This window comes from Pinus tabuliformis, chromosome X (genome assembly GCF_031772625.1).
Source record: "Pinus tabuliformis cultivar Carrire ecotype Pingquan chromosome X, CPIR1, whole genome shotgun sequence".
NCBI lineage: Eukaryota > Viridiplantae > Streptophyta > Pinopsida > Pinales > Pinaceae > Pinus > Pinus tabuliformis.
Window position 1 is genome coordinate 1,661,570,920 of NC_142308.1, and position 9,869 is coordinate 1,661,580,788.

Below are 9,869 nucleotides of genomic sequence, written 5' to 3' on the forward strand. Positions count from 1 at the left end.
CGCATCTTCCTCTCCACTGCTGGGGAGACGAATCTGTGAAGGCTATAGGAAATGCAGTGGGCAAATATATTAACATATGTGAGCCAAAAGACAACATGCACGCGTGCGCAAGAATATGTGTGGAAGTAGATCTCAAAAAAGGCCTCCCAAAAGCAATAAAGATCAAGGTCGACCAGTGGACACACATTCAGCAGCTGGACTACGAGCAAATACCATTTAAATGCAAGGTATGTCACGAGTATGGTCATTTTGCAAATAGGTGTCTTAAAAAAGTAGAGCATGAAAATGTAGAAGAGCAAGAACCTACATGGGAACAAGTGAAAAGGAAAAAACCTACCAACAAGCAGATAACATCAAATATGTATCAGTCCCAAGAAGCAAATGAAACAACCTCTCAGCCTCCAGCGAAGGTTACTCCTCCTGATCACACAACTCTGAATCCTTTTGAGCCACTAGAAGACTCCTTTGATCCACCCTCTCCCAGATCCCCTCCCTCAAACCCTACCTCTTTAGCTCTCATATCCACCCCCAACCCTATATCCTCCCCACCTCCACCCTCAGTGGACCACATCCTCACTAGAAACAAAGCCAAAGAAATTCCCCAAGCCTGGGATTAGCAAAAAAAAGTGGGAAGGAAATCCAATAAAGAAATCAGAGATGAGGCAACAGCTAAAGAAATGGCCCTAGGAACGCAACAGCCAATGGACTCATTCCTTGGGAAACAAACAAGAAGTCATGAAAAAATTCAGCAAAGAGGAAAGGGAGGATCACACCAACACAATAGTAAATAATGATAGTGGTCTCTTGGAATTGTCGCGGCTTTGGCACCTCCTTCAAAGTCAATGCAGCTAGAGACATTTTAGTCAAGGAACAACCAGACATATATATGATCCAAGAGACCAAACTAAACAAGCAAGAAAATCAAAAAATGATTCAAAAACTAAAAAATTATGAAGAAGTAGCATTAGAAGCCATAGGATCATCAGGAGGAATCAGCATTATTTGTAATAAAAGAAAATGGGAACTAATGACCCAAAAAATCAGCAGACACTGGATTAGAACAGAGTTGAGGAATCTCAAAACAAAAGAATAGTATAGCATTTTAAATGTGTATTCTCCAAATCACTATAGAGAGAAAGAACAATGTTGGAAATCAGTTAAAGAAGAAATAGCAGAAAGACAAAGTGGGCACTTAATCCTGGGAGGAGACTTAAATCTAATAAGGAATACAGAAGAAAAATTTGGCGGAATCTTCCACAATGATCCGTCAAGAGAAGCTCTTGAAGGAATAATAGAAGAACACAAATTAATAGACATTCCGCCAAGCAATGGAAAATACACTTGGAACAACAAAAGAATTGGAAAAAACAACATAAAAGAAAGGTTGGACAAAATTCTTATCCATGAAAGCATAGCAGCTGCTTACACCCTTGTGAAAAGTAAAATTGTTCACAACTCAGCTTCAGATCATAAGCCGGTGGTGTTAACCTTGGGGAAACTGGAAAATCAAGGACCCCTTCCCTTCAGATATAATTCAATTTGGGACAGTAAGGAAGATTTTGACAAACAAATAAAGGACAACTAGAAACAAAGTGTCACAAGATCTCCACAGTATGTTTGGGAAACTAAGCTAAAGAACCTAAGGATACACCTAAAAAATTGGGCAAGAGAAAATGATCTCTGGGACAAAGCCAGGAAAATCGAATTGCAAAAAAAAATGGATAATCTTTGCAAGGAAAAAGAGAACAAGGAAGAAAGCCAGCAAGATCATATACAAGAAAAGGAAATATATCTGGAAATATATAAGCAAAATAGGCAAGAAGAAGAGGAGAGCAAACTGAAATCAAGATGCCTCTGGCTAAAATCTGTAGACAAAAATACAGCCTTCTTTCATAATACAATGAAAATAAGGAGGTCAAAAAATCAGATTGAATGGATGCAAGTAAATGGTCAAGAAATAAAAGGGGTTGAAGCAGTAAAAAACACAGCCCATAAACACCTTAAAGAACTCCTCTCAACAAGTGACCAACGGGCAACTAATGAAGAAATTTTGCAGCATATAACAAAAAAATAAGCGACCAGCAAAACAAGGAATTAGACAAAGAAATTACTGAGGAAGAAGTCAAAGAAGCTGTGTGGAATCTCCACCCTGATAAGGCACCAGGTCCAGATGGGTTTACAATGGCCTTTTACAGACAACATTGGGAAATTATCAAAAAAAACCTAATGAGAATGCTCAAAAATGCTTTCCAGAAAAAAAAGATTGGAGGAAATACTAAATCCTCCTTCTTAGCCCTCATTCCCAAAGAACTCAATCCTACAACTTTTAGCAGATATAGGCCAATCTCCCTATGCAACTCGTCTTATAAGATACTTACCAAAATCTTAGCAAACAGAATGAAAAAATTACTCTCGGAAATAATTTCAAAGAATCAAGGAGGATTTGTCCCTAAGAGGCAAATCACAGACAATGTGATAATTGTACAGGAGGCTATCCACAGCAGTATCCAAAGAAAGGAAAGAGGAATGATTGTGAAGTTAGATATGGCTAATGCCTTTGATAGAGTTAATCATAACTTTCTTGCAGCAGCTCTCAAAAGGTTTGGCTTTTCAACAAATTTCATAGAGATTATCCAAGCATGTATATCCAATCCTTGGATAGCTCCTTTAATCAATGGTCAGCCCAGTAAATTCTTCCAAAGCACACGAGGGTTAAGGCAAGGTTGTCCGCTTTCTCCTTTCTTGTACATCATCATGGCTGAATCGCTGAGTGCTATGCTAGAAAATCAGAGAAAAGAGAAAAAAATAACAGGGATCCACATTTCGAGAGGAGTCAAAGATATAAACCACTCTCTCTTTGCAGATGATACCCTTCTCATAGGTGGGGCATCCTGCATTATTGCAAAACGTTTCAAAAAAGTCTTGGATGAATTTCTACTAGCCTCAGGAGGAACTTTAAATAACCTCAAATGCAGAATTTATTGCTAGAACACTCCAACAACAACAATGCAACGTATCTCACAAATTCTGGAAATACCCCTACAAATAAATTGGACCCACTTCACTTATCTTGGGCTGCCCTTAGCAAAGGAAGTGGTAAAATCAGAAGTCTGGAATAGGCAAGTGGAGAAAATGAGGGGAAAAATTCAGAACTGGGGAGTGATGTGGCTCAACCTGGCAGGAAGAGTGACACTGATTAAAGCACTTCTCTCGGCCTTGCCTATATATCAGTATGCAATCATTATGGCTTTGGCAAGCGCCCACAAGCAAATGGAATTGATAATTAGAAGCTTCCTCTGGCAAGGAGGAAAACAAGATAATAAAAAATTTAGCCTTGTTAAATGGGAGCAAGTTACTCTTCCCTATGAAAAAGAAGGTATAGCAATAAGGCTGCCAAGACTAATGAACATTGCCCTAGGGACAAAAATTATCTGGAGAATGATAAACAGGAATGACCACTGGTGGGAAAAAGTGCTAACTATGAAATACTTGAATGGTCATAGAACAAAGTTGCTCACTGATACTATTCCAGATAGGCCATGCACCCAAATCTGGAAATTGATTAAAAGGATAATCCCTCTTATTAGAGATCAAATATCCAAAAATCCAGGGAATGGCAAAACAATTTCTATCTAGGAGGATAGAATAATGGGGGAAAGCCCCTTAAATCAGCAACAAAATTTAAGGGTCCTTCAGAGATGGATGGAAGAGCAAAGTTTTAACACACTTTATTCTATTTCGGATTGGGATCAAAATAACTGGGTTAGATGGAAAAAGTTGGCCACTCCATCAAGACATAAAAGTCAGTGGGAAATTTTAAAAGTCCATTTGGCTGGGGCTGCGCCCATCAACATAGAAGAGCAGGATGACTTTGTATGGGACCCAAATGGAGGGGATTACACAGTGAAATCAGGGTACAACCTCCTCCAAAATCTTCACAACCAAAATTACTAGAGTCTTTGGAAGGTAGCATGGAATTCAGAGAGTCTGCCCAAAATTAAATTCTTCACCTGGACCCTTCTCAAAGGTAAAATTCTTACCTCTGAAAATTAAAAAAAAAAGGAATACAAGGGCCCTCAAAATGTGTCATGTGTCAAAAGGAGGAAGAAACTATCCAACACCTCTTCGTTCACTGTATGGTGGCGAGAGAGTGCTGGAATCAGGCAACAAGTCCATTGGAAATAAACATAAATCCAACAATCCAGTTGACAACTCTTCATAAAAACTGGGATAAAAGCTACAGATATAAAATGAAAAAAAGGCAATAATAAAAAGGATATGGAAATGTCTCCCTTCAATCCTATGTTGGCAAATTTGGTTAGCCCGAAACAAATGCATTTTCAAAGAACAAAAGCCAAATCTAGGCAAGATCTTAGCAAAAACTTGGAGCCAAGTTGCCGAGATAATCAGTACAAATGGAATCTCAAAAATGGACCAGAATAATTTACAACAAGAAGAAAAAGACTGGTACAGTAGAGCAATGTTAGAAAACAAAGCAAAAGCAGCAGTTACAACAAATAATAAAGAATCACACACAAACAAGAATTGGAAATTAAGATTGGAGGACAAAGAATTTTCAAAATGGACAAAAGAACAAAAGAGACATTCTCTTTTTTGACGGAGCTGCAAAAATATCCCAGGCAAAGCAGGGGCAAGAGGAATTATGCTAGACCCAAATGGACAGAAAATAATAACCTATGAATGGAGCCTAGGAGAAATGACAAACAACAAGGCTGAAACATACAGCTTTCTCCTAGACACAAAGCTTTTAAACAAAAACGCATTCAAAAACCCTATAATAATTGGGGACTCTGCTATCATAATAGCCACTCTGGATGCCAATAGGGACTTCAAAAGCATAGCTATCAATAAAATCTATCAAAGGATCAGAGCAAGTTTCGAAAGTCTAGGAAATATAGCCTTAAAGCACATCTTGAGAAACCAAAATAAGGATGCGGATAGCCATGCCAACAAAGCAATTGACAGACCAGTGGGCATAGTCAAAGAGAACAATGAAGTTTATGAAGAAAGTATCCCTTGACCCCCTCTCCCAATATAAAAAACGAGAATGTACACCATGATCCACATGTATCAGTGCAGGCTTCCAGGCGACCCGAGACAGTTTGGCAATCAACAACAGCAGGTTTCTTCACAACAGAGACCAATAATTCAGGACCAGAAACCACAAATCAATGAAGAAAGGCCGCAAAGTAAGAGTGCATACACTAATGAAGAATCATCGCACAGGTATCGTGGGATTCTGGAGATCAATGGCCGAGGTCTGACTTCAGTTGCAACGGAAGAGGATCTTGGAAATTCCGTCACAGTCGTCGAGGGTGGCAGATCAACGGCCATCAGGCACTTTCTTGCACGAGAGTTAGACAACAAGAAAAGGAGGGATTGTAAACCGGAATGGTATATCGGCAGAGTTTCAGCAGTAAGTGGTTTAGGGAGGGAACCACCCGGTTCCACTCAATGATGGTCACGTATCATGAGGGCGGTGTGAGATTACCACCTTTTCGGGTGGGTACTCTTCACGCGATTTTCCCGCCCGATATTCTTGCCAACTGTTGGATCTATCGTGTGTGGATCGACGGCGGAAGTGGGATGTGCAAGTTGTTTGACCGGTCAGATCTGACGAAGGATTTTCTACGGTGGAGATCGAGTCTTATAAAGGTAAGCTTTGAAGATCGCGCCAAGGCTACGGAAAAGCGGAATTCATTAATTACCGTGTATTGTGTATATGTCGATTTTCCGAGGATAATGGTCTTTGACTTTATCCGCCTTTTCAAAAGTTAAGTCATTTTTTGGAGTTCAAGTCATCTTTTGGAAAGTTATCCCACATCTCAGAACCATGAAACCAGCTCATTTGTTTTGAAGTTTATGGATTCTGGGCGGAAAAAGTAGTTGCGGGGACTGCGCTCCCATTTACGCACTACTTTTGAACCTGCCCTCCCTTGATTGTACAAGGAACTAGCTTCCTTTCCCTCTTTTTTGCAATATATAAAAAGTAACCGACTGTGTTAAAAAAAAAAGGAGAACCCCATTCACTTTATAAGATAGGGAAAATGTATGTTGTTGCTAGCGATTTTTCAATTTCAACTTTTACGAGATTTTGAAGATGGCAAGGGATTGAAGGTGTGCATTACTAAACTAGTTTAGCATCATCTAGTAATCAAATTTGCATGACACCAATGCCTTCTAGAATATCCTTTAAATTCTTCTAGCTCCAAGCTAATACATATGCATAATCAATGAGTAGTGGCTTGCTAATACAAACATGGGTATTATCCTTACTAGTATGTTTGTTTCATCCTTACTAAACAAACGTGGGCATCCTTGCTAAAAAAACGTGGGCATCCTTACTAAACAAACATGGGCTCCTTTTCCATCACCGACTTCACCATTGGCGCGATTCGATCCCCAAGCTCCAAAAGCCCCAAACATTCTGAAAACACAACACAGTTTTTGGGCCTATTGCAGGGACAATTTTCGTTGTCCTTCACATGATCATGATTGAAGGTGGGCATTACTAAACTAGTTTAGCATCATCTAGTAATCAAATTTGCATGACACCGATGCCTTCTAGAATATCCTTAAAATTCTTCTAGCTCCAAGCTAATACATATGCATACTCAATGAGTAGTGGCTAGCTTTAGCAAAAAACATCCTTGTGCTAAGAAGGTGGGGATTGTATTGTGTTCTGAAAACTTCAACAAGAATTCAGATCACTCATTATGTACGATGCTTTTATATGAGAAAATGGGGAGACCTAATTAAATGCCAAACAATGGAATGCATATTGACATTAAGGGTGAGAAGTGAATTTGACTATTGTAATTCTAGAAACAGATGTAGTGCAACAATCAAGGAATTTTTCTATGCAAAAGAAGTTATCTCGTGGATATAAGTGTTCGGCATAGCAGAGGTCACTAGCCATGATGACACTAAACCATAGGATCCTGACATGAATTGCATCAGACAAGGATTCATAAGTGAATAAATTTCAATCTACAAGTGGTCAAGGTTAAGGATTGAAATTTCGAGCTTATCAGTAATGACTTTTACTTTCAACACCTTTTCCATGTTTATGCCAGCATGCATGACTTAAATCCAATAGAACTTTGTATCCATCAAAAACCATAACCTTGAACAAAATCACCAATCTAAATAATAACATTCTTCAAAATACCTTGCACCATATCTACACCTTATTGGCATGTGATGAAAAACAATATGGATGATGACAACGCATTCTATAGATACAAGCAAGCAAAGTTGTCAAGTCCATGCTATAATTTCAAAAACTCACTTTCAAATTGAAGTAAAATTATAAGTTCTATCTAATAAATAATTTTTATTTTGGTTGTAGTAAGCAAACTCTTGCATTATTTTCTGTACTTTTGTACTAGCTAAATAAATAAAACAGTTTTCTGACTTAGAAACAGGAAAATATACTCTCCTGTAGAAAATCACCATTGTTTCAATTCCTAAAAAATACAGTCCTTACATATCACTATGGGTAGAGATAGTTGCAAAAGTAAACAAAATAGATACACTTCCATGAAATGGGATAGACAAAAACATAAATGCTTACTTCCACTCTTGAGGAAGTGCAAAATAATTAAGCAAAATATTAAATTAGTTGAATAACATAAACCGTCTAGTTCTCAATATTAAATCAGTTGAATAACATAAACACTCCAGTTGTCAATATTCTAAGGTTTTATATATAATCATGACTCAGCATTTCACATTTTAATATTACGTAATGTAATTTCTAGAAATTAAATTCTTTTGGAAAGCATAAACCCTTTACCTTTATGTATTCTGAAAAGTTGCATGTTCATATTCACGTATATGTAATGGAACTTCGTATTCCCATATGCTCTATAAAGTCTTATGTACCTTAAGGTATAATTCCTATCAAAGAGCATATATGCTAAAAGTTTTGTGGAATCAAAGCAAAGTTCAACCTTTCAGGGTCTATTAAAATGTATGTATTATAAGATTAAGCAGATATGTATCCAACAACACTTCAACCTATGCCCAACTGAAGTAGAAACCATCTGAAACCATATGCACAATTGAAGTAGCTAGAACCATTCAGTGTGAACTATAGGCTAGGTAATGCAGGTAAAATTTCTAAGCTCAATTGAAGTGGAATCCATTGGAAAATATATGAATCAGTAACATAGCTAAAAATTTTAAATGTGAACTGTGTCCCAGGTAATGGGGCTAAAATTACTAAGAGTGATCTGCGTGCCACGTAATGTAACCAAGCAGTGTGTGATAATGACTCATTCACTTGGCCTATGCAACGTCGTATAGACACACAGAGAGACGCTATGTAAGTTACATACACAGGTGAAAGTCAGACATGTATAGGGTTTGTTGCCAAGATAAATGGGAGAACCTTTTCTTCAAAGTTTACAAAATGAACAAAATCGAAAAAGTTCTACTCACCATTGTTTGCATGCCTCACACTGCACCATTAGATCATCTGGATTATAAGGCATTTCACAAGTGCAATACCTGGAAGCAAAATAAGGTGAAAACAACAAAATAAGTTGAATTAAAAAAAGATGTGACGAGGCTAAAGGTCAGAGTTTCGAAACACAAGGTGTACTCAAATATAGATTACGAGGCCGTAAGGTCGGAGATTCGACGCACATGACCGACGAAATGAGACAAAATGACTCAACGTAAAAACCACAGGTAAAGAGGCCGAGAGGTCTCGGGTTCGAGACCAAATGAAGAAGGAAAACTAAAAGTATTGAGTCTTACACAGGCACCCGTTGTGGATTGAAGGCGCCGGTGGTGGCCATGTATTCGAAGCGACAAAAATAATCTTTGGAGGTCACGCTTTCGAGCTTCGAATAATTATTGAAGCTGTGGACTACGCACGTATCCTCAATGGTTTCCACGCTCTGGGTGTCGTAGTGATCGGACAAGAATAGCTCCTTGGCGCCATGGAACTGGCGCCGCCCACCTTTTGAGTCCTCCGGCCTATAGTACCACCTGACTCTAACCTTCATATTCTTTCTCGGGCCGCTTTCAATCTTCTCCACCCGGGCTACGTAAGGCGGCTGGTTCCGATGCTGAGCGCGCATCAGCACTGAGTCCCCCACTATTAAAAAAAAGGATTTTAGTTTAGGGTAAATTATACCTGAAAGCATACTTTTACAGAAAATCATCTTTATTTTTTAGCTACTGCATACCTTTAATGACCTTGCCGTTACTTTTAAGGGTGCAGCATTGCAACGGCTCCTTTGCCATCACGGACTTCACCATTGGCTCGATTCGATCCCCAACCTCCGAAAGCCCTAAACACTCTGAAACACAGTTTTTGGACCTATTGCAGGGATAATTTTCACTGTCCTTCACATGAGATCATGCTAGTACGTTTGTTTCATCCTTTTCACCCCAGGCTGGCTATAATCCAAACCATATGCTTTTCCTCTTTTTTGGTTCCTCCCTACTCGGCAGATAAGTATAATTCTATTTTAATACAAAATATGATTATAATTTAAATTTTTAAAAATATATAATTAAAGGTGAATTAATGATTTTTTATTTTAAAAAAACCTATTATATACAAATATTTTTTTTTAATTTTATTTACTATAAATATATTTTTTCATTTACATTTTACAAAGTATAAAGAATTGATTTATCTAATATTCAATAATATAAACTATATAATAAGTTTAAGTGATAATTGTATATATATATATATATTTAATGACTAAATTGAGTTCGTATTTATGTTGAGTAGCATCATTTAGTCTAGCTTAGTATGGTAGAGATATTGTAATGTCTTATGAACATTTTGAATCCATCAAAATAAAATATATTCAAACTAAAAT

General features: G+C 37.8%; 1 protein-coding gene across 2 annotated transcripts in view; it reads right to left on the reverse strand.

The window, feature by feature from the left end:
* LOC149146382 (chromatin remodeling protein EBS-like) overlaps window positions 1-9,469 on the reverse strand; it is a 116,251-nt gene extending 106,782 nt beyond the window's left edge. Inside the window, exons 1-3 of one of the 2 annotated variants that reach the window (XM_089446579.1) lie at window positions 9,222-9,469; window positions 8,788-9,130; window positions 8,467-8,535 (exon numbers count right to left, since the gene is read on the reverse strand). In XM_089446579.1, the coding sequence (XP_089302705.1) occupies window positions 8,467-8,535; window positions 8,788-9,130; window positions 9,222-9,294 (485 nt within the window). In that variant the 5' untranslated portion in view covers window positions 9,295-9,469. The remainder of the gene's footprint in view (window positions 1-8,466; window positions 8,536-8,787; window positions 9,131-9,221) is intronic. The other variant, XM_089446578.1, reaches the window with a different exon arrangement.
* Window positions 9,470-9,869: the final 400 nt, after the last annotated feature.